Here is a 26,830-nt window from a genome sequence, read left to right on the forward strand (position 1 = left end):
GATTGGAGCCTGGTGTGGCCTCCTGGCCTGCCAGTCCCCAGTCAAACCCTTCAACCCATGCCAGCATGGAAAATGGACATTAAATGATGGTGATTTTTTATATATATATATATATAATATATATATATATATATATATATATATATATATATAGCTATATATATATATATATATATATATATATAGCTATATATATATATATATATATAGCTACATATATAGATACACATACACACACACATATATATCCCAAAAGTCACCACACACACACACACATATATATGTTAGTCTTGGAAGTTACTTGCCAACTTTACTAGTGCTGGTGACACACACAAAACAAAGCACCCAATACACACTGCAGGTTGGCATTAGGAAGGACATCCAGCCATGGAAACCATATCAAAGCTGACATGGAACACAAGGTAGCGCTGTGGCTCATCAGATTCTGTCAAACCATCCAGCATGGAAAACGGATGTTAGATAATGGTGATACAGAGTAGCTTCAGCTTTCTGAATTGTTACTCTGAGTTTCATGCTTCTTCTTATTTGAAAAATAAAAATTAGAATAGCAAAGTAGAGCCATATGTCAACAAAAAGTACTTGAAAATATGCCAATATATGATTGGCCACCAATATAATACCAGAAATACACTACAATTCAACATATATAATTGAGAGTGCAGTGACAGGGATGGAGAAGCAGCTCCAGAAAAATGACATCTTAAAATCAATAATATATTATAAAAATTAAATATATCAAAATATTTGAAATAAAAAAAAAAATGGAAGAAATTTTCCAGGGTATTGTGAATCCAATGAACGGGGAAAAGACCTGCTAGCCTGTAGAAAACTGAAGCTTTAATAAATAACAACGACAATGATGATGAACAACGGAACTGTCTGCAGCAATGAATTCGGATTTTCTGCTCAAAATTGCAAGATTGCAATAAAATGTCATATTTCTCACAAATGCATCAATCACAACTTCTGGAACATTAGACATTGCTAATATTGCTGGTAAGCTGGGAAATGCTATTTAGCTGCCAGTGGGTCTGATCCAGAATAAATATCATCAAAGGCATTCCAGCTTTATCATTGTTTTTTAGTCAAGTATATTGTATTTCCTCATCTTAAGATAGGAGAATGTGGTTTGAGGGAGATATGACTGTTATTTATTGCAGGATCAATGAATAACTATGAGGTGGTGTCAAAAAGTTCCCAGACTTGTTCTGTAGTGTGCCAACAAATGGCAGCACACAGTTGTATGCACAATGAGAGCTAGCAGTGACCTTCATGAGGCAGTGTGCTGAGTGACATCACTGTGTTTATTTGGCAAGTTGTGAAATTGGTGTCTTTGTGATCACATGTTTGCTGTTGTCTGCAATTTTGTCATGGATGGGAAATTGGAACAAAGAGCCAACGTGAAATTTCTGTTAAACATGGGAAGTCTACTATAGAGACTTTGAACATGCTTCAGCAAGCTTATGACAATGAGGCAATAGGTTGTATGCAATGTTTTGAGTGGCATAGGCACTTGAAAAATAGAAGACTGTCCCTGGAAGTTGATGAGCAATCTGGAAGACCTGCCATGAGCATCACCTGTGGAAATGGGGAGAAAATTCATCAGCTTGTGCATGAAGATTGTCGAAGGACAATCAACAATATTGCTGATGTTGTCGGTCTGTCATATGGGTCCATGCTGGCAATCCTAACGCCTGAATTGAACATGCACTGTGTCTCTGCCAAGTTTGTCCCCTGCCAGCTGACCACTGAGCAGAAAGAATATCATGTCAAAGTCTGTCAAGATCTCTGTCAGAGTGCCACTGATGACCAATCCTTCATGATCATCACTGGTGACGAGAATTGAGTCTACAGGTACAGCCCTGAGATGAAGCAGTCATCCCAATAGAAGAGCCTTTCATCTCCATGACCGAAGAAGGCATGACAGAGCTACAGGTCAATTGAGAGCATGCTCATCATTTTTTTCAAAATCCATGGTATTGTGCATCAAGAGTTCATCTCCCAGGGTCAGACTGTTAATTGAGAGTTCTACTGTGACATTTTGAAGTGTTTGAGGGAGGACATTCGGTGAAAGCAACTGGATCTGTAGAGCGCAAAGAATCGAATTCTTCATGACAACAATGCACCCTGTTACTGAGCTCGCCTCACTCATGAATTTCTCACCAAAAACAACATGGTATTGCTTCTTCACCTGCCCTATTCACCAGATTTAGCACCTGTGAACTTCCATCTCTTCCCCAAGATGAAAAGGCAGCTCAAAGTTCACCATTTTAGCACCCTTGTCAGGATCCAGAGTGAATTGCAGAAGGTTCTTGACTTGCTTATGGAAAATGACTTCCAGGATGGATTCCAAAAGTGGCAGGAACGCTGGGACCAGTATATTGCTTTGCAAGGTGACTATTTCAAAGGAGATGATGTTAAAACTTTGGTAAATAAGCTACTTTGTATTAAGCATAACTAGGAGTAAAGATTTTTGCCAACATAACATGGCAGTCCTGATTTAGGATGAATGTTGCTGTCATTTAGCCCCAGGAGACATCGTCTCCAGCTGGCTATACGACATGATCTGTATCCTTATATTTTCGAACAAGGGAACCTAGCACCCCCACTCAGCTCAAAACAATATCTGTGTATCGCGATTTCCAGGTTATTTCTCTTCATCAGCACAGAATAATGGATCAGCTAGAGGTAGCGCTGACAAAGGGAAATAACCCGGAAATTGTGATACACAGATATTGCTTTGAGCTGAGTGGGGGTGCTAGATTCCCTTGTTTGAAAATATAAGGACACAGATCATGTCGTATAGCCAGCTGGTGACGATGTCTCCTGGGGCTAAATTACAGCAACATTCATTCTAAACCAGGACTGCCATGTTATGTTGGCAAAAATCTTTACTCCAAAGTACTGTTGCTGAATATCTCTCATTGTGAGATTTAAAAATAGTAATTTTCTAAACATAACTAGTCTGGGAACTTTTTGGTACTGCCTCATATGTAGAAGTTACCGAGCTGGGTTTAGTAGGTGCTACCATGAGTCTGTTTATTTGGAGCTGATGTCGTCATTGTTGTAATGTCAGAGTACTTATGTATGAGGGGACGGAGGGAGAAGTAGTTAACTGGGATCTAAAGCAGTAGGATGAGATGACAGAGGTTTGAGACATACAGACAAATGCTGTATGCCTGAAAAGCTTCCAAGCTCTGTTGATAACCAGGTGAAACATTAAATAATGCAGATTATGAGAAATATAAACAACTGGTTCAAACAGAGAATACTTCTATCTGCCTCTTGTCTTTCCTTTACTTTTCTGTTGCTATTTTGTGTAACTATCATATATAGATATCTGTGGAAAAGCTGAGAGAGATTGTTGTTTTGCAACACAGTAATGTCCAAGGTAATTTCCATTGGCTTAAGTTGGATGACACTTCTCACTTTCAAGCTTTTTCATCATATTCTTACATCAATAACAAAAACTGTTTTTCAATAATAAGCAAAGAAATTCTTGACCAACTGGCATTATTGGGAGGAATGTGGTAGACTAGAGGACCCAGTCACAGTTAGCAGACTTTAAATATAAAAGGAAAAAAGACATATAGTATATGTGACTTGATATTTAGAGGGAGTATAAATAGTATGTGTGACTATGAACATCTTTAGAGTATGTAATTACGGACTGATATATGTATATTGGTGTGTGTGTGTGTGTGTGTGTGTATACATATATATAGCACGGAAAACGGACGTTAAACAATGGTGATGATAATATATATATAAAAGGCGGCGAGCTAGCAGAACCGTTAGCACGCCGGGCGAAATGCGTAGCCGTATTTTGTCTGCCGTTACGTTCTGAGTTCAAATTCCACCGAGGTCGACTTTGCCTTTCATCATTTCGGGGTCAATAAATTAAGTACCAGTTACACACTGGGGTCGATGTAATTGACTTAATCCGTTTGTCTGTCCTTGTTTGTCCGCTCTATGTTTAGCCCCTTGTGGGTAGTAAAGAAACAGATATATATATATCATTGACTCATATGTTTATAATTGGTGTAGTAGACTATTCTTCAAATAAAAAAACCACTGTGTTTTAATGTCTCAAATATGCTTAAGCTGCCTTATAAGTTTGCTGCGCACACTGTGGAATAGTATGTCTGGTTTAAAACCATCAGTAAACTCTTAGAAAAACGGAAAATAATAGCAAAGTATAGGAAAATTCTAGCAATGGTGCAAGTTGAAACCAAAGTAAATTGAATTTAAAGAAAAGCTGTTGAAGTTATTTACAATCTTTTTGTACGTTCATTTTTGTTTTGTTTTTATTTTTGTGTCCTTCAAATCCCTGAAATGACAAAAAAAAAAAAAAAATTAACAAAATAAATAAAAATAAAACAAAACAAAAAAAATTATTTATTGCTTTTTAGTTTTATTTTTCTGTGAGGATTTATTCTTTTATTTTCTGATAAATTATTGTCTGCTTAAAAATAGTGGAAAATGTGATTTATAGCCAAATTATTAAGACGTCAAATTGCCTGGAAATGATGGGGAGAAAAGTCAGGTGATTCTATCTGCACTCACTGAAGTTAAAGCATTTTCAATTCGTTTATTCTCTGTAGCTTTCTGGCTGGATGGCTTTTCTTTTAGCTGTGTTGGGGTATTAGGACACTGCTGCATAAGATATTACTCTGATGTCGTTAGGTCTGTAGCCAAAAGAGTAAATAGTTTGCATAAATCTCTTCCACATCACACTTGTCTGACACATCAAAATAACATTAGTTTCCCCTTATTTAGTTTTTCTTCCATTATTTTTTATCTTTTCCTTTTTTGTGAGCATTAAATTATTTGTAAGACACAAATATATGAAAATAAAAATACACTTGCAGTTTTATATTGATTTCTCTTTGGCTCAGCTAAGAACCCCTCTTTTTTTTTTTTTGTTTTTTTCTATGCGAAGTGTTATAGTTGAGATAATTGCTTGGTTGTTAAATATTTTATCAACCCTTAGAGGGAGATTTAACCCCAGCATAGTTGAACCTAAAAAAAATTACAGCATCAAACACTGTAAATAATAAAAAAAATATCTAATTTTTCTGTCTGTCTGTTAGCCATTATTGCTGCTATGGTGAGTTAATAATGATGTGGGGTACAGAATATGTGAAAATGCATCAATAAATGACAAAGATCGGATACTTTTAGAATGACTTGACATTCCATTGTTACTTTGCCATTCTTACATTCCATTGTCAGCTGTGTTTTCCTGAAACTCCTCTATTTCTCTTTACTTCACATCTGCTGTTGATATTATTATTAGTATAACCGTTCTGTGACACGAATCACAGAAAGGCATGAAAGCATCGGTGTCTTTGCAAGCAGATAATTAATGATCATCAACAAACATACTCCACTGCAAAAAGAAAAAAAATCTCCAGGACTCTCGTATTACTTATGTTAGCAAGAGCAACTGAGATGCGCTAACATGCTACCAAAATTCACGATATACTAAGACCGTTTGCATAAAAACTTTCTCTAAAAATACACACTCAAATACAGAGGAGCAGAATTTCTTCAGAAAGTAAGTTGAAGAAATGGATTTCTCTTAGTTTACCCCATCACCCATTCTATCACTTCCCTTTCTATCGCACTTCATAGATTGATTTATCCTGACATAAAGACTTTGATGTTGCTTGAATTTCAACATAAAATGTGAAACCATTGTGTCATCAGTAACTATTACTGCTGTTCTCAAGCCTTTGCTGCTTCTTCTTCTTCTTCTTCTTCACCACCACGTGTGTGTGTGTATGTATATATATATATATATATTGTGAAGGTGTGTGGCCTAGTGGTTAGGCTCTTGCACTCACGATTGCTAGATTGTGGTTTCATTTCCCTGACTGGAGGGTACATTGTGTTCTTGAGCAAAAGAAAAAAACATTTCATTTCACATTGCTCCAGTCCCCCTTTCGATCAAGGGGGGATATTGGTCAGCTTGCCTTGCCAGCAGAGTGGTGTCTTATCTGAAGGCTAAAACAATACAAAAAACATTGTGGCCAGAGATATGTAACAATATCTGATAGTCTGGTTGGTCATGTGAGTGTGCGATATATATATATATATATATTGTGAAGGTGTGTGGCCTAGTGGTTAGGCTCTTGCACTCACGATTGCTAGATTGTGGTTTCATTTCCCTGACTGGAGGGTACATTGTGTTCTTGAGCAAAAGAAAAAAACATTTCATTTCACATTGCTCCAGTCCCCCTTTCGATCAAGGGGGGATATTGGTCAGCTTGCCTTGCCAGCAGAGTGGTGTCTTATCTGAAGGCTAAAACAATACAAAAAACATTGTGGCCAGAGATATGTAACAATATCTGATAGTCTGGTTGGTCATGTGAGTGTGCGATATATATATATATATATATATATATATATATATATATGGTGCATTTATGCATATATATCTATGAATATATATATATATATTTCAATATGTGACTGTGTGCGTATCGTTGGCGATTTTCTTTCTCCATCTTCCCTTCGTTGGACCTTTCCTTTTTCTGTGTTTCTAATGAAGAGCTCTGCTCGAAATGTTAAATCCTTCTTTCTTTCCTTTCCTGAGCGTCCAGTAACACTATACTTGTTCCATGTCCTTGCATTGTTGTGTTTTCTCTTTGTTCATGTTTTGAATTAATCATGCATTGAGATTTTGGTGATGTGATTGTATGCTTTTCGAATGATATTTTAGGGTAGATGTGAGAAGCCAGATCTTACTAGTTTGACAAGCAGGTAGAATATTTGGGCTGGATGTGTGTGGTTTAAATGCTAAAGGGTTAATAGGTTGTCTGACTGATTGACAAAGTCTCATTCATCAATGCATTACAGTTTCTGATGTAAATGTGTTGTGTCCTCTCTACTTTCCTATTCTACCACTGCTGCAACAGCCTCTGCTTCTCTGAACTAGTTGCATATCACCTCCTCCCAATTTATTTTTCTTGGGGGTCACTCCTGCTGTATCTCACCTATTAATCACCACACTAACCATTTCATTTAATCCCCTCTCCCCTGAATATCACGCCTCTGGAATTCTATCCTACTTTAGTTTTCTTCTTGATATCAGTTTATAGGTGTTCCATCTGAATACCAATTATATTGACCTTTCTAAGGCGGCAAGCTAGCAGACATGTTAGCGCGCCGGGCGAAATGCTTAGCGGTATTTCGTCTGCTGCTACGTTCTGAGTTCAAATTCCGCCGAGGTCGACTTTGCCTTTCATCCTTTCAGGGTCAATTAAATAAGTACCAGTTATGCACTGGGGTCAATGTAATCAACTTAATCCCTTTGTCTGTCCTTGTTTGTCCCCTCTATGTTTAGCCCCTTGTGGGCAATAAAGAAATATATATTGACCTTTCCAGTCTCAGAGGTTATTCAAAGGTCATGAGTGCTGCTCCTCTTCCAGTTGGAGTTATAATAAAATGTATTGTCTGTACAAAGAAGTTTGAAGACAGAATGTTGAGTCTTTCGAGTGGTTAATGTTAAAATGGCTGTCATTGTGATGCTCCCTGGGTCCACCCCATATCACACAAAACATCTAAACTGTTCCTCTACATATTCCATATATCCTCTGTAAATCTGATGTGGTTTCATCATGATGTGTAATGACAAATCAGATATTGTTGTACTTGACTGTGTCTACGTTGTCAAACACCTACTACAATAAATCAGGATATTCTGAATTTGAAGACCCATTCAACCCATAGTAACAATAAAAATTTGGTTCAAAAATGAAAATTTAAAAGAAAATTGCTACAAGGAATCGAATATCAGGTTTCACTGAATTGAAGCATTCCTAGAATCAAAAGAATTTACTGGAACCAAAGAAAACATGTGTGGATTTTTTTTTTCTGTCACAAGGACATGGTGATTGAATAACTCTCCACATTTTATTTTGTTTGATTTTTTATTGGAATCACATCTCAGATGCTTCATTTTCTCTTCTCCAATACTTGATTACCGTACTTCAAAAATCACATAAAGGCACCTGTCTCCTAGCAGAAATGTCAAAGAGTCTTATTTTTGCTGTGAGACATCCATAATTCTGTTTTGTAAAAAAAAAAATTTTTTTTCCCTCCTTTTAAGTCTCTTTCATTTAACTTTGCCTTTGAAGATTTAACATGATAGAGAACTGCATTTTTCAAGTTTCATTCTTCAGAAAACATTTCCAACATATCTAAACTACATAATTTTCATTTCACAACAACATTTGTTTGTTGTTTGATTACATTGACAATTTAGAAAATTGATGTTTCCAAAGTATTTTTTTTCCATTTTATAACAGTAACAAGGTGTCTGATATGTTGTCAGTAACTTTTGTTGATATGTGATCAGATAACATCACACTATTATAATTGACCATTTATTATTAGAGCTAAGCTCTATAAGTATGAGTAACACATGGACTTTAATTAATTACTCCACTGTCTAAACTGATCAAGTGCTTGTCTAATCATAAATAATCCATATCTTTTACTAAGACTGATGGGAAATATTCAGGATGATTGCCATGTACTAGATTGATGCTGACCAAATTGCCAGCTTTTGTATGATTCAATATCTTCTGTATATGCATTTGTCTGTCTGTCTGTCTGTTTGCCTCTCCATCTCATATGCACGCTACCCCTCCCCTCATTGTCTTTTGTGTGTATGTATGCACCTGTAAACTACCTCTTACGCACACATACAACCACACACACATGCATCCATCTGCTAGGTCAGTTCGAGAAGGATGTGTAAAGCTTCAGCATCTCTTTCGTTTTGCTATTCTCAAACCTGTATTTGGAAGTCTTTAAAAATGTGAATTCCATCAAATAAAGTTTTCTGGTTGGTGGATGCCTCTGAGAAGAAATATTGTTTGTAAATGTGAACCTGCTTCCTTAGCTGTTATCACATCACTGGAGTTTGGAATATATTGAGAAAGTAGACTGCAAAACAAAGTGACCACATCTGTCTACCACTTTCCTTCTGACTCTGTCACTTATTGCATTATATCATCATCATCATCATCATTGTCATTTAACGTCCGCTTTCCATGCTAGCATGGGTTGGACAATTTGACTGAGATCTGGCGAACCAGAATCCAATCAGATCTGGCAGAGTTTCTACAGCTGGATGCCCTTCCTAATGCCAACCACTCCGAGAGTGTAGTGGGTGCTTTCATGTGCCACCGGCCCAAGGGCCAGTCAGGTGGTACTGGTAACGGCCATGCTCAAATGGTGCTTTTTATGTGCCACCTGCGCAGTAGCCAGTCCAGCAGCACTGGCAACGACCTTGCTCAAATGTTTTTTCACGTACCACCAACACAAGTGCTAGTAGGTGATGATCACGCTCGGAATGGTGTTTTTAACGTGCCATCGACCCAGAGGCCAGCTTGTTGCTCTGGCCTCGATGTCTCTCGTATGGTTCTCTCAGTGCTCCACTAGTACAGATGCCAGTCATCAAATTTGACTATAGAGCATTTGATTTATTTAGAAAATATTAAATGCTGGTGTAGCTAGGTTTCTAGGTTTGTCTATATGTTACTCATAACCTTTTGATTGGTGACATCCAAAGTAGGCAGGCTCTCCCCAGACACAATAAAATACATATTTAATGTTATCTTAAAACTATTTGGAGAATAATAGAGGAATATGTAAGTCAGATCATCAAAGTTTGATGTCTTTCAGGTGCAATGTGCATTCAAAACTGCATGCTTGGAATTAGATCTCCTACAGCATAAAAACAGCCTCAGTCATCTGCTGTAAAATTGACTATAGGGGGGTGAGAAAAATTATATAACATATCGTTTGGTATATATATATATGCATGTGAGTGTGTGTAGTAGACTTGTTCACAGGTCTGTTATTCTGGCGTTTCTATAGCAATCTTCTGTTTCTTTCGATTAGTGAAAATGTGTCCAGACCACTAGACTAGCTTAAATATATTACAGTACTCTGCTGAGTGCTTCATCTTTGGATCATTACTTGACAAATACATACACACAATAAGAATATATGTTTTGTATAAGTTGTGTCTGAATTAAAAAAAGAAGAAACAAAACAGAAGTAAATGTGTTGGGAAGGTTGTATGAATATTTTCTCTCCTATTATTACGTTTAATACAGATGTTTACAACTATTCAGTATCATACTGAATCTGATGTTTACAGGAAATTTAGGATTGGGTGAAATTGGTGCAGTTCAGTATTTTGGTGATTCTTGAGAAAAGTGAATCCTGCCGGATAACCAAGATAGGGCCAATATGTACATTGATATTCCATGTGTTTGTATATACGTACCTGTATTTGTCTCTGTTAATACTAACTTGTCTATTGTTTTTACAGTTATCATCACTGAAGTATTTAATCTCTGAACAATTCTATTTCTTTGCACAAATAAATATATATTTATTTAATAAGTAATTTAGTAAGGTCAATAACTGTGAAAGTTATGTCCAGTGAGGGTATCCATTTTTTGTCTCCCTTATTTTCCTTCCTCATCTCTTTCCTCTTCTCCCTCACATACCTCTCTCCCTCCTATCTCTTCTTTGTCTTTTTCTGTTCCACTTGTATCGCATCTTTGGTCACTCTATTGATTCTCTCATCCCTTCCTCCTATCTCTGTTCCTCCCCATCTTTCTTTTCTCATTTTCTATTCTATATTATTTCCTTATTTTTCACATTTTCTTCCCCATCTCTCTTTTACATTTCTCCCATTTCAACCACCACCACCACCACTACATTTCATCTAATACCCCAGCATGTCTATCACTTCCACCACATTCTAACAGTTCCACCCTTATTGTTCTTGAACATGAAAAGTGTTTTCACTTCTGACTTCATGAAATTTCCCTAATGTCTTCCTCTGTGATCAATTATGAGGTGAAACTGGTTTACAATCAATCTTATTGATAAGTCCCTCTGTATTAGTGATTCAAAGACTAAGATGTATGGCATTGTCCTTTCATTCCAAGACCACCCAATCTTGATTCATGATGCTTGAATAATTGGCAATATGAACTAACTTAAATGTTATGTTGCAGCCAGTGCATCTAGTTTGGAATATTCTTTCAGTTGCCAGTTGGTGCATATCAAAGGCTTTTTTTTTTGTCTTCTGCTCTCTCCTTTTCACTACTTTATCCCCATCTGTCTTTCGTGGGTTGGATTGTTCAACAGAATTCAATAAATTGGAGGATTATGCCATATTCCAATGTCAATTTTGGCATGTTTTGTGTATATGAATACCCTTCCTTTTTTTTTTCTTTTTTTCTTTACTGCCCACAAGGGGCTACACACAGAGGGGACAAACAAAGACAGACAAACGGATTAAGTCAATTATATCGACCCCAGTGCGTAACTGGTACTTATTTAATTGACCCCGAAAGGATGAAAGGCAAAGTCGACCTCGGCGGAATTTGAACTCAGAACATAGTGGCAGATGAAATACTACTAAGAATTTCGCCCGGCTTGCTAACGTTTCTGCCAGCTCGCTGCCTTATGAATACCCTTCCTAACACCAACCACATTACAAAGTTTGCTGGGTGTTTTTTTTTGTGACACTAGCACTAGAGGGGTCACCTTGTAACTTGTACAAAACTAAGGGCTTAAACTGGCTTCTATAGCAGAAGAGAGTGTGGTGATTTTTAGTGGGGTAATGAGGGAGTTTGGTGATGAGAGGACCAGGTTTAAGGTTGAATGAGTAATAAAGCAGGCACTATTAGAGGAGATGATTATGGAAGGGTTAAATAAGGGATTAGTGTCAAAAGTTAATGAGATGGGGAGGGATACAATTTCAAAAATGATTGTGGGTTGTGTAGGGTGGCTCTAGGGCAATCCTACATTATAAGAGCAAATATAGTTGGGAGATGTGAGGGGAAAGGAGATCAAGAAAGGGAAGTTGATGAGGGTGGCAAAGAATATTGAAGGAAAGAGAGCTGTGGAGATCATGGGTAGAGAGATGAGAGGGTATTATGGGGGGAGGCAAGAAGAAGCAGAGAAGCTAGGAGAGTGAAATGGGGAAGAGGACAAGGAAGCAGTGGTGTGTGTGGGGGTGGTGGTGGTGGTGGGAGAGTGCTGTGAGAGTAGTGAAGGAAACAGAGGTTGAAGGGTACTGTGGAGGTAGTGATGGGGGTGGGGTAGAAGAGAGGGTGACTACAGACAAAGTTGGGGAGATTGTGTTGGGATAATTACAAATATTGGTACGGGGGGGGGTATGGGTGAATACAATGAGAGCACCCTAGAAGTTTAAGGGCAGTTAGTGAGGTGTTGGATGGCAATAGAAGTGACCCATATATATGTGTGTGTAGGTGTGAGTGTGTGTGTGCATGCGTGATGTCTGCCGTGTGTCTTCTATTTCTTGCTGTTGGCTTAAATCCATTCTCACCTCTTTCTTTCTCTCTCTCTCTCCCCTTCCACTATCTCTCTCTCTCTCCCTCTCCCTTCCACTATCTCTCTCTCTCTCCCCTTTTTCTCCTTTCCCTCCAATACATATCTTGGTTTATTCTCCTGGAGTAAAGGTAGCTTTGTAGGAGAATGTGGAGTGGGGGTGATTTCGTAGAGTGAAGGTGTATACTTTCAAGTTCCATGTTTAATTATTATTGTCATCATTATCATAACCACCTTCATCAACATTATCACTGCCTTCATCATCATCATCATCATCATCATCAGCAGCAGCACAATCATCATCACTACCACCACCATTATCCTCTTCCTTATTACTACCATCATCACCATCATTGTCAACAGCACCCCTATCACCAGTGCCATCTTTCATACCCTTATTCTTCTTCCTTCTCACAGCATGCCACACTCCTTCTGGATGCTGCCCTCGAGAAGAGCCAGTGGGATGTTGCCAGAGATTTGATTCGCTTCTTGAAAGCAATAGGTGAGATTTATTACTTTTTTTTCTTTCTTGCTTTTATTTTCCCATTAAAAAGGAAAAAGAAAAAAAAAAATGAACAGACTTTCTTAACCAGTTTTAATTAAAATAAAGCGATGAGATGGTGTAAACTGGGATTGCATAGACCAGTTCACATCTCTTAGGTCCATCACATACCTGTGTAATTAGCCCTGCTGCTTTCTGTTTTCTATCTTTCCCATTTGTGTTGGTCAATAACTATGAAAGCACCAACACTGATTTGAAAGTTCAAGTTGATGGACGTTGGTCAGCTTTCTTTGTTGTCATTTCTGTAAATCAATATTATTTCCAAGTCTGTGAGTTGTTAAAATGGAAGTCTGCTGTTGGAATTATGGCAAAAGTTAAGTAGGCTAAATTGCTATTGACAGCTCAGTATAAGCATATTATGAGTACATTATGTTTTCATGTACATATATTGGACAAATATGTGTTTATATGCAAAAACATGCATGTATATACATGTGTGTGTGTGTATTCACACACACACACACATGTGCATGCATATCTACATACATGTTTATATATATGTACTTGTTGGGTATAGTGTATATTTAATATCTGCTTTCAAAGAAAAATTTTTGGTGACTTGTTCAATCTAGTTCTTGTCCGGCAGCCATCTCAAGTTGTGGAGATGGAAGATGTTGAGATGATGTTCTTGTCTCGAATAGATACTTGGATATTACTGCTGTAAAGCAGTGTGCTGAGAACACAAGCCCTGTAGAGTGAAGCCGCGGTTCTTCCAGACTCTTTTAGTCTGCCTGACTAATATTGAGGCCACTTTTCCAATATGTCTATTGATATCAGACTCTAGAGAGAGGTCATCTATAATGCTAGAGCCTGGGTATGTGAACTCATGGGCTACCTCCAGCTTGTGATTGTTGATGATATTGGTAGGGGAGGGTTCAATACGTTGGTCTAATCCTTTCATCTTCTTCATACTGATGGCCAAGCCAAAACCATGACAAGCTCTTTTGAGTTGATAAGGTGTTGTAGTTGTTCTTTGAGTGTGTTGTAAGTAGCACATCATCTGTATCTTGTATATCTCTGACGAATACTTTGCTTACTTTGAATTTTGCCCTCAAGTAGGGCAGATGGAGTGGTTTCCCATCTTGTATGGAAGAAAGTACCATCAACAGAATGGGGACAAGCATATGGCCAGGTTTCACTTTACAGATGCTGAAGCCTTCTAAGGATGTGTCATAAAACTGAATGACACCTTTCATGTCTGTGTGGTATGACTGAACAATCCTGAATAATCTTGGAGGGTACCTAATTGTGACATTGATTTTGATCATACCATCTCCACTTCTTTAAGGGGACTGATAGGCTATTTGAGCACCATTACTTTTTTAAGGGTTGTTGAATGCACAAATTTTATCATTTACCTTAGACTGTATGGGTTCTGTTACATATCTTAGAGGCATATTGACTATATGTGGTATACTACTTAAGGGACTGGTAGACTGTATGAGGCATGTCATTTATCTAAGAGGACAGATAGCTTGCATGAGGCCTATTGCTCTTGCAGTAGCATGGACTATATGAGGATTACCATGAAGAAGATTAATTAATTGTATGTGGTTTTCTTCTTAGGGAACAGATGGACAATATGAGGCTTACTATGTTGGGGATAGATATATTGTAGGGTGTCTGTTATATATGAGATGTATTCAAAAAGTATTCTGCTGAATCGAATGCCACATGGGCAAAATCCTGTGGGTCAGAGGTGACACCATCCTCTCTGCACATGCGTGAAAAGTTTCGTACTGGTAGACCTTGTTAGCTTCCAGCTGTTATAGAATACAGACATGTTGTATGCACTTGCCAGATTTTTGATTTCATGCATGATGGTGGAATGCACTGAGCAGAGATATTGCATCAAGTTTTGCCAAAAGTTTGGTAATACTCATACTCAAACCCTCCAGAAGATTCAGCAGACCTTTGGTGATGATGCCATGGGCAAAACTCAGATCAAAGAGTGGCACAACCACTGTACCTCAGTGGAGAGTGAAGCATGCTTGGACAAGCTTCCTAAAAGTGAAAATGGGGAACTAATTGAGAAGGTTCGGCAAATCGTGATTATTGAAGAATGTCATGTAATAATCCAGGAAAGTGGCAATAAGTACAGGATCAGTGCATTCCATTTTAACTGAGGATTGGTGCATGCAGAGAGTGTCAGCAAAAAAGTGAAGTCATATACTTTTTGAAAGCACCTCATAATCCAACTTTCTCAGTGAAGAACAGCACATCACATGTTTGAGAGGCTCCCTACTCTCCCGACTTGGCACCGTGTGACTTCTGGCTCTTCCTCAAACTGTAAACCATGATGAAAGGGAAGTGATTTGAGTCGTGAGAGGAAATTATGAGAAAAGTGAGGGTGGAGCTCTATAGCATTCCAGAGAAGGTTGTCCAGAGGTGTTACCAGCCATGGCAGAACTACGAGAAGTGTATGAACTCTCTAGGAGAGTATTTTGAAGGCGATTAACTAAAATTCTTGAAATGTACAAAGTTGCTTTTTCCCTATGTCCAAAGGTCAGATACTTTTTGAATGCACCTCATACTGTATGAGCTCTAGTATGTAGGCAACTGACCAGCTGTATGGCTACTCTGTAGGGGACGGATATACTCATATGAGGACTGGTACTTATTTTAGATACACTCATATCATCAAGTGTTTAATGCTTTTCTCAATGACTAAAATGTGTAAATAGACTCAAGAAAAGAGGGTACACCTTTTGTTATAGTGTACATGGACAGTAATAGAGTTGAACCAATATACTCTACACTGAATCCTTCCAATAACATTCTGAACTTTGTCTTAATATTGCTTTCTCTGTCCCTTATCAACAATGGTTTGTCTTGCTATTGTCCCCCCAACCAACTGTGTCTCAGTTATCTCTGTATAATGAAGAGCTGATTTTTTTGGTTTTTCTTTTGTTTTCAAGAGGGATTTTCTTTTTTTGTTTTGTTTTGCATTGGGATTTTTTTTTTAATCAAATATAAAGTCTTTTGATTCGTGAGTTGTTTGTGTTTTTGTATTTTCTATGTATTCTTTATTTTTGTGTGTGTGTGTAGTAAAGGGAAATATAATTTAATAAGACACAAAAGAAAAATACCAAGTTTTGGTTCCCTTGTTGTTTTCCCTGTGAAAGTTATGTTGTTACTCATTAAATTTTCAAATCTTTCATGTGAAATGTCTTCTTTTCTTTTTTTGTGTCTAATGTTTTACTTCCTTCTTAATGTTGCATTCTTGGCCTCTTGCCATCATTATTATTATTATTATTATTATTATTATTATTATTATTATTATCATTATTATTATTATCATTATTATTATTATCATTATCATTATTATTATTATTATTATTATTGTCATTATTATTATTATTGTCATTATTATTATTATTTTTATTATTATCATCATCATTATCATTATCATTATTATTATTATTATCATATTATTATTATTATTTTTATTATTATTATTTGCTACCCCCATTTTTGTTTTTCAGGATCCTATTTTTTTCTCTAATTTATTTTCTGATTGTTGTATCTTTTTGTTTTAGCTGTTGTTGTTGATGTTGTAATCATCGGTCTTGTTGGTATCATCACCATTGTCATTGTTCTGACAGTGATAAAAAAATAAAGATCATTAATATTTAGTGAAAATTACAAATTTCTTCACTTGAATATTACAGAATTACAATTAAGTGACCCAACCAGCTGAGGGTGGTGGTGGTGTAGAGAGAGAGAGAGAGGTTTCCTTTATGTATTTGTCCGTGTATGTATGTATGTGGCATTAATATATGACTGAGTACTTCAGACAGAGAGGAAAAAACAAGGAAAGTTATTAGTGTCGTTTCTTAAGTTAATTAGAAAAGACGGGGTAAGTGTTGATGATGTCTGCAGTATTCTCAGGAACATTTGTGTATCAATGTCTGCACGAAAGCCACTGGACAGGAATGAATTATCCTCCATGGATGTCTGGTGTTGACCAACTGGCTGCCTGCTTGTAGATTCATGCTGAAAAGCTGACATCACATGTTGCTCAGTCTATTGTTTGATTATCTTCAAAGCTGTGAGACATTCAAGGCAAATTCTGAATATTGGTGGCATGTCTGTTCAGTTTTTTTTTTTTCATTGAAATCTTTTAATTTGCCTTTCTTGAAAGTAAAATTAGATAGAAATGTGAAGCAGTGGGACATGTTTTCTAAAATAAGTTTGTGTGTGTGTGTGAGGATTAATGGATATCAATAGTTCAAGTCAGTGATGTTACCTAAGTTTTAGTGAAAAGAAACCAAAGGGGTCATTTTGTTAGCATTCAAGGTTTCAGCAATGACTGGTATAACAATATAATTGTCAGCTACAAGTTCACAAGAAATGCTCTAGGGAGAATGGCAACTACAAACGTTTCAAATTAATGATCTTTCTTATGAAAGTTACTGAAGGTATTATAGCACAACACATTAAGAAAAGAATTCGCCTAGACAAGTTGCTGTTTGGCATTGTGCCAGAAAGGGTTACTACTAAGGCCGTCTTTTGTAAGACAAAAGAAATACTAAACTAGAGTGATCCCCTATACCTAAAATTTATTGAGCTGGAGCAAGCCCTTTGGCAATGTTCCACACTCTGTAGTTCAGTAATCTCTAACTGGTGGTCACTCTGATGAATGTCCTTTAAGGGCAAAGTGAGAGTCAGTAGCAGTGATTTTTATAGCTGAATTTGGTTTAGAGAAGAAATTGCAGACAAGGTATCTTCTTTAGTGTTTGTGCCATGATAAATTCCACTCAGTCTACTCTATAAAGTGGTTTGCAAAGGAAAAGATACAAAGTAAGGTGAAAAGACTTGTTTAATCTTGCAACAGTGGCTATTTCTCCCTTTCGAAACTGATTGTTCTAATAATCCATTATTTGATAACTCTCATTCTTATAACAGCAAATAGCTGGTTGCTTTTTGTGATGGTAACCCTTACCTGTTTCTCAAGTAAGGAATCTTATAGATACCACATGCCGTTGATGTTGCAAAGCCAGTAGATGATTTCTTAACAAAGGAAATGACAACAATGTCTCTACTTGTAACTCAGTGACTTTCAGAGAACAAACATAAACCAACTCACAGGTATGCATATGAATGCATGCATCACATACAAATGTCCCTCCCCACTACAGCTTCTTTCAGTTTCTTTTTTACCACATCTACTTACAAAGACGTTAGTCTGGGCTGTTGGAGAAGAGGTTGCCCAAGGTGCTGTGTAGAGGGACTGTGTTTAAGAAATGAACTGTTACTGGGTGTGGGTATATAAATATTTTATTTTATATGGATATATATATATAAATAAAAATGTATAAAAATAAAAATGTGCGTGTGTGTCTCTCTCTTTCTCTCTCTCTCTCTCTCTCTCTCTCTCTCTATATATATAATATATATATATATATATATATATATATATATATATATATGAGAGAGATGGAATATGGAAGATACGAGAATCCTTATTGATCACTACAATTGTTCCGAACCCTCTAGCATTGATCCTTTGTGGGTGGGATTCTGAACATTTGGTTTAGGTGCATCCCTAGGTGTAGATGTATCTCCTCAGGTGATTTCAATAGTTATCTTTTTAAGATAAACTTTGTTTTGCAAGATTTCTTCTTGGTCTTCATATATAGAAGTGGCAAATTAAGGTAGACAGTTTTATTCTTACAGAAAATCCATAACAAATATCAGATATTAAAAGAAATACACAATATTGTGTATTTAATCCATAATTTTCCACTTCTATATACGAAGATCAAGAAGAAATCTTACAAAACAAAGTTTATTTTAAAGAGATATCCATTGAAATCACCTGAGGAGACACATCTACATTGATGGATGCACTTAAACCAAATGTTCAGAATCCCACCTGCGCGGGATTGATGCTAGATAAGTCAAACCGTTATAGTGATCAATAAAGATCTTGTATCTTCCATATTCCATCTCTCTCATTTATCAAAAACCCAATGAACACTGAAACCGTGAACATGCTTTACCAGCAAACCACCAGGAGTATACCATGTAACTTATTTACTGACAACAACAACAACAACAATAATAATAATCCTTTCTACTGGAGGCACTAGGCCTCGAATTTGTGGGGAGGGGACTAGACAATTACATCAACCTCAGTGATCCACTGGCACTTAATTTATCAACCCTGAAAGAATGAAAGGCAAAGTTGACTTCAGCAGAATTTGAACTCAGAATGTAGCAGCAGATGAAATACCACTAAGTATTTCACCTGGCATGGTAACCATTCACCACCTCACTGCCTTAACAATAATATATATGTGTGTGTTTGTAGCTGTGCTTGTTCCCCTATTATACATTAACTTTTCAACACCTGGCATAAAGCCACTCACCTCCACCTTCGTCTCTTAAATTTTTCCCTCTTTGTATTAAGAGCCTTTCCCTTTTCTGTCTGGCACAAAGGAAGCACCCACTACACCCTGTGAAGTGGTTGGCATTAGGAAAGGCATCTAGCCACAGAAACCAGACCAAAGCTGATGTTGGAGCTCAATGCTGCCTTGTGGCTTGCCAGATCCTATCAAACCTTCCAACCCATGCCAGCATGGAAAATAGATGTTAAATGATGATGATGATGCTGTTTGATATTAGTGCGAGTGCACTCATATACACACAAGAATTTATGTATTAAAGTTTGTTCCATTTGATATTCAATATTGGTTTTCTATTTAGGGAATTTAATATTTAAAATCCTCACTATTAGAAAACATGGGAAATTTCATATGAATTACACTTCAATTTAATTGTGTGTTCAGGTTAACTGTTGTACATGTCTCCACTCCTCTTTCTTCCTCTCTCTCTCTCTCTCTCTCTCTCTCTCTGCTTGTCTGTATGTATATTTGTGTGTGTGTGTGTGTGTGTGTGTGTAAAGCTTTCATAAAATACTGCAGTCACTAAAAGATGGAGAAATGAACCGGCTGTATTTGCTATGCAGCATATTTCTGTACATTTGCTTTCAGTTAATACACAGCTTTTAATACTGCACATGCCATTCCAATATTTACCTGCTCTGCCATTTGCAAATATTAATTAGTTAGATCATAAATTCTGATTGAACTGGTATCTCACTGGTAATATGTGTTTATGGTGATATAGAGAAGTTCTTTAATATGAAATTACAACAGTGTTTCTGTTGAAGATAAACAAGATAATGATGTTAGATACTGGATGTTGTTAATTTCCATCACTTGGACTGATGAATTCCCAGTGTTTAATTAGAACAACTTCATTCTGCCTGAAAAGAACTTATATTTTCCTTGAGAAATGTCCTGTTATTTCTTCGTATCATTTGTCTCTACTATTGGCATTAGGAAGGGCATCCAGCTGTAGAAACTCTGCCAGAATCTGGAGTCTGGAGATTGGAGTCTGGTGCAGCCATCTGGCTCGCCAGACCTCAGTCAAATCGTCCAACCCATGCTAGCATGGAAAGCGGACGTTAAACGATGATGATGATTGCAACTATCAGTCTTTCAAAAAAAAGCTGATGTTCTTTAATATCCCAGCCATTTTCCAAAAACAGGCTACCTTGCAAGGTGACACTAGACATCCAACTGGCTCAGCTCATCTCTCTCCAACCTCCACAGATCTTTCACATTCAGTTTTTCACTGTCAGTATCATGTAGTTGATGATGAGGAGGATTGTGTTAGCAATGGAGGAGGTCTTCATCATGATCTGTGTCAACATAAAAACAATTCCTCCACATTCCTTAGAACTAGTATTAGTCAATAAACTGTTGTGGTGGGGGGTAAGGTGTTAATTCACACAATAATCTCTTGGAATGTACTTTATTAAAATCCCAGGTGAAAGTCAATTTAGTTGAGCAAGATTTGAACTTTAGTCCATCATTTGACCTTTGGCTTTACTTGCCAACATTTTATCCTGTCTTTGTTGTAAATAGTACAGCTTTGGTGGAATTAACATTTTGTATATTAGCATTTTGGAAGAGCTCTTGATAAGAAACTGAAAAGCCACATTTGGCTGACTTCAATAACAGCATGAACAATGATGGTGAGGAGAGGGAGAAGGAAATTTCATTCTTGGTTGAAAATTAGTTCCATTCTGTGCCAAGTGACTAATTGTTATTTTCATAAGTAATTTCGATATTTAGTCTTAAGTACACTTATCAGTAGTGCCCCCTGTTGTGGCTTCTGATAATGTATTTCTAGTTTTGTCTGTATCAGTCCATCTGTCTGTTTTTCTTTGTGTGTGTGAGAGAGAGAAGAGAGAGAGAGAGAGAAAGATTACCAGAGCTGTCAGCTACCTGTCAGTTTAATAACTATTCAAGGTCTCTTCACAGCAGTTTCAAACCAAGGATTGTCTTGCTTAATTGATCACTGGAATTCCAGCCAAATTAATAGATGTGTTGTTTGGGAAATTCTGTACACCGGATCTCTAACTGGTTTTCTCTGTTGTATTTCATGGTTTCCAGGCAAGCAGTTCTTTGCATGGAACCAATGGATATTTTAAGAAAGTGTGTCTTTTCCCAGATGTATTATTAATCCCTAAAGCACACACATTTTCTTGATGATGCTATTGCTTTTGTTCTTCCCACATTATCGATCTTTTTATCTCCTTAGCACACATATCCATGGATAATACTCAATTGTATCTATACCCCACAATGTCTTTTATTGACTGTGGCCATGCTGAAGCACCACCTTGGAGAATTTTAGTCAAAGAAATCAACCCCAGTACTTATATATATATTTTTTTAGGCTGGTGCTTATTCTATTGGTCTCTTTTGCTGAACTACTAAGTTGTAGGGACATAAACACATCAACACCTGTTGTCAAGCAGGGAGGGGGAGACAAACACAGACACACATTGGCGTTGGGTGGGGGGCAGAAAGATGGAGTATTTCTAATGCAGCACTCAACCCAAGCTTTAGGTTGTCTACACTCTTGGATTAAAATCTTAAGATTGAATTTCTTCAGGTGTAGAAAATCCAGGTGTCACAACAGTAAAACCAATGTATGGGTCAAGTGAAAAGTAAAATATAATCCAAATATGAAGACAAAGAAAGAGTTTATTGCATCTTTGGTGACCAGTTGCTGTTGTTTCTCTACCAGTTTGTGCAAGTGTTCCATGTGAAAATTTACATAATATTTGCTTGTGCCATGTAAAAAGCACTCAGTCTACTCTGCTGGGTGGTTGGTGTTAGGAAGGGCATCCAGCTGTAAAAACCCTGTCAAAACAGACACAGAAGTCTGATGCATGCTCCTTTCTGGTCAGCTCCTGTCAAACCATCCAACCCATGCCAGCATGGAAGATGGCTGTTAAATGATGATGATACAGGCATATGGCATAGTGATTAAGAGCGTGGGCTACTAACCCCAAGATTCTGAGTTCAATTCTAGGCAGTGCCCTGGATAATAATAATAATAACAACATTGAAAAATACCTTAGGAATGAGAACCCAGTTCCAAATTTCCCCAAGACACCTGATGAAGGCTGGGGAATATATCAACCGAAATGTGTTAACAAACAAGATGAGGACAAATATCCGTCAAATGTAAATAATGTAAATGATGATGATGATGATTTACAGTTTGAGACATAAGAGTCGCACTTTTATTTTCATTTTTATCTTTCTTTATATTTTTTGTCCCTTTTCGATACAAGCAAAACACAAAGCCTAGCAGATACACAAACTTAGAGAGCACCCTTGATGTAGGTCTGAAGAAGTGCTACTCTGACGTTTGAAACTGCAAATATTACATAAATTTTCCTCTGAAACTTCTGTATGAAATGGTATTGAAAACAGAGTTGGTCATTAAAGATGTGATAAACTTGATCTTGTTTAGATTATATCATCATCATCATCATCATTGTTTAACGTCCGTTTTCCATGCTAGCATGGGTTGGACGGTTTGACTGGGGTCTGGGAAGCCAGGAGGCTGCACCAGGCCCCAGTCTGATCTGGCAGTGTTTCTACAGCTGGATGCCCTTCCTAACGCCAACCACTTCACGAGTGTAGTGGGTGCCTTTTACGTGCCACCGGCGGGCATTTTTCAGTTTTCATCTACCAAATCCACTCACAAGGCTTTGGTTGGCCTGAGGCTATAGTAGAAGACACTTGCCCAAGGTGCCACTCAGGGGGACTGACCCAGGAACCATATAGTTGGGAAGCAAACTTTTTACCACACCAACTCTGCTTGCAAACGTTAAAGATCAGTGTGTAATGAATTGACGAATCCAGACACAATCTTAACCACATTGTTGTATTCTCTGTTTCTTTTGGTATATTTTTATCTTTTGCTATATTCCTCTTCCTCATTATCATCATTTAATGTTTGCTTTTTGTTGCCTGCATGGGTCAGACAGAATTTTCTACAGCCTGATACACTTCTGGTTGCCTACCCTCACCTGTATCTGAGCAAGGAGGATGATCATTAACAACCGTCATGTGATGCATCGATGACTTAAATATTGCTATAGTTACTAGATTAAAAGAAATACTGAAAATACAATATCCATATATTAGGTAGCATGTTTACCCAGTGAATAGTTGTGCAGTTCAGTCCTAGACAAGGGCCAACAACACACTTCTTTCAAATTGGTTTGTTTATGGTGTGCTTTTCTTTCAACTTACATCTGTTTGTTTAAGTTCATAGATGAGATGTCTTTATGGGTAGCATTTCTTTATTCTACCCTGATAACATTCACACAACATCTAATAGTGAAATGGGTCTAGCGTTTACTTTACAGCATAGGACACTGAGATTAACAAAATAGTTTGTTTTGTCTAGAAGTTCAACTTTAATGAGTGTAATTAGTAGTGTGTGAACCTATAGTCTGGTGGTAGAAATGAGATAGCTAAGTATACTTAACCTCATATCAGCCTCTGTAGTCATAGCTGGTCTAACTATCAGTAGTTGTGCTTTTAGTCTGGTGTACGCCAGGCTACTATGTATTAAGCTCATCATGAATGGGTTAAAGGAAAGTTAAATATAAACTGTAGAATATAAGGCGGTGAATGCTAGTTTGTTTTGGTTGGAATTGATGCAGTGAAGGTAAACAATACAGTATATTAACTAAAAGAGAGAAGAAAGTAATTTTGGTAAGAACCCTTTGTGAGAAAATAAGATTCACCTTCTAATTCTCAGCTCCTGACTGGTAAAACTAGTTATGTGAATGACTTTATGATACATGGCAGAGCATTGATTGATGACACTAAAGCATATAAGCTTGCAGTTCACTGAGAGGGAATGCTGATACGTTAGGGATGGAGGCTTGGGATATTATCAGAGCCTATGTAAAGAAAGAACGAGATGGCACATCATTTACAATCTCTGAAGATAGAGCACATGTTCAGTGTCTTTGAGATTGCTTTGTTCAGCAATCTTTGAGATTGCTTTGTTCTTTTATTATAATTGCCAGTTGATTGTGTTTCCTGATAACACTTTTACAGCTTCTGATCTTCAACGCTGATGATATCATGGTGATAATTTAGTAACTTAGACACATCACACACACACACACACACGCACACACTCTTTCTGATCAAATACCAAAAATGCTGTTAAGAACCAGCCTCTGTCACCTACTTCAGATATACTTTACCTAAAGCATATATCTAAATCATAAAAGACTATCTCTGTGATGTTTATCCACAAGAGGAAGGAGGAATGCAAAGCTAATCTATCAGAATCCTAGCCTATAGCATCATCTGCATAGAAATAGAATTGACAGTCAATAACCAATTGCACAACTACCTGTGAAAATTGAGTCAGGGATCAGTTCAGATATGAGTAAGGTGGTAGCCTGTAGCCTTCTGTTGCTGGAAAGGTTTCTGTTTGGTTGGAAGTTAATAGCAACTCCTTCCCTATTTTCCATCCTTCTGTGTAATTATGTTGTCACACAAACAAGGATTATATTAAATAGTGCCGTAAATCCTCGAGTATAATCTGCATTTTTTCCCCAAAATTTAAAGGTCAAAATCCGTAGTGCGTATTATACATGAGGTTAAAAATGAAAAATATTTTCTAAGCAATGTCCGAGTCTCTATTTGCTGTCCGGCAATATTTATTCAGACACATTTTGTGATGTCGGGCATGAAAATACCTTAAGCTAAGCCTGAAAGCAATGAAGTCATAAAAGAATCATCCATAACTTGCAGTAAGCAACATTTATTAAATGTTATTTCTGTTATTTTCTGCAAACAAAATGCACAAAAAAGCTACACGTTTGCATTATGTTATATATATACAATAATAATAAAGGACATTACCGTATACAGTTTTACAAACCATGGACGTTATATAGACCTCCTTGACTCAAGTTAGAGAAGGAGTGCATAATATACACAAGGTTTAGGTTTTTCAGAGGTACAACCTCCTAAAAATCCCCTGCATATTATACTCAAGGACGGACTATACTCAAGGATTTACGGTACACAGCCTTACCTGACCCTTGTTTTAACATTGAAGGATTCAGATTTTTGCCTTTCTATAATTAACCCTTTGTTACTATATTTGTGACCAAAATACACCCCTCATGAGTTTCAATTAAATTCTAAAATAATCATGAATCTAGGCTTGTTTCATTACATAACTGTAACTTTTTTACTTATCGACATATTAATGTGATATTTGGAACATAATTAAAGAAAGGGTTCTTAATCAATTCTATTGCATAACTTTTGTCTCAAAGTGACTTTAATTACAGGTAAATCCAGGTAAATTGAGCAAAAGGTAAAAATATAAAAATTTTGTTTAAACATCACCATAGAAAATAAATCATCAGCTAATATTCAATTGGGTATGCAACAAAATTTTGATAAAGAATTGTGCACATCACTATATCATCAGTTGAATTTAATGCACAACAGGTGTACCATAAAGGTGGAATAAACTGAAATATTGGAATCCACCGTAAGTTTGACCGAACTAAAGAAATCGGTCAAAAAATAATATACGGCCCTGGTTATGGTATGGAAGTGATAAATTCCAGATCACATCGTTCCCTAGGCCATGCTGACTAACATTATTTTCCCTGTATAAAAACTAAATCCACAACAGTACCCAGTATTTGTTTCACAAATTTTCCAATTCGGAATCAATGCTTGATAACATGAAACTCCTATCCATTTTCAAAGTTGAAGAAAAATCGATGGCGAAAAAAATGTGGAAAAAAATCTCCCAAAATTCAGGGAATTAAAATTACACGTCGATTGTTGTACAAAACTGTCGATGAACTGTTTACGAAGCATAATCACGTGTTTTCACGAATGTACTAAAGAGATTTGCTCTGATATTCTCATTTAAATATGAATAGGTAAATTCGAGTGGGTTTGGGCGGTTTGGTCACATTAACCAAAATTTTTTTCAGGCAGTTTGGTATCGAAAGGGTTAAGGCCATAATTTCGATGTCACATTCTCTGAAGAGGTTCATAAATTTGTGTAGGCAACCAAACTTCCTCAGAACATCTTTATTTATTGTTTACAGTTTCGAAAGCCGTTGAGAAACTATGAAATGTGTGTTTGCGCTTGTGTTTCTATATATCTGTCTGTTCATCCAGTCATTCACACACACACACAGCCAGCATGCAACCCATGCCAAAAATGATGTTGATGATCACAGAGAGAGAGAGAGAGAGAGAGAGAGAGAGAGAGCCAACTTCCTTTGGTAAAAAACAAAGCTTTAGAGATGAGTGTGTTTATCGAGTAAGGAAATTCCTGTGATAAGTATTGCTGTGTAAAGCAACTGTGTGTTGAACTTTCTGGGTTAGAAACCTTATATCCAGATAGCACGCTCAGCTGGCACCATCATGTAAGAATAAGCAAATGCAGATTTTGGTAGGTAAAACACAAACT

General features: G+C 37.0%; 1 protein-coding gene across 2 annotated transcripts in view; it reads left to right on the top strand.

Moving 5' to 3' along the window:
- The window catches only part of LOC115215369 (guanine nucleotide exchange factor subunit RIC1), a 341,602-nt gene that overhangs the window by 264,436 nt on the left and 50,336 nt on the right, over positions 1-26,830 (top strand). For both annotated transcript variants that reach the window (XM_029784517.2, XM_029784518.2), the window contains exon 25: positions 12,832-12,916. In XM_029784517.2, coding sequence (XP_029640377.1) covers positions 12,832-12,916 — 85 coding nt within the window. The remainder of the gene's footprint in view (positions 1-12,831; positions 12,917-26,830) is intronic.

This window comes from Octopus sinensis, linkage group LG9 (assembly GCF_006345805.1).
Source record: "Octopus sinensis linkage group LG9, ASM634580v1, whole genome shotgun sequence".
Taxonomy (NCBI): domain Eukaryota; kingdom Metazoa; phylum Mollusca; class Cephalopoda; order Octopoda; family Octopodidae; genus Octopus; species Octopus sinensis.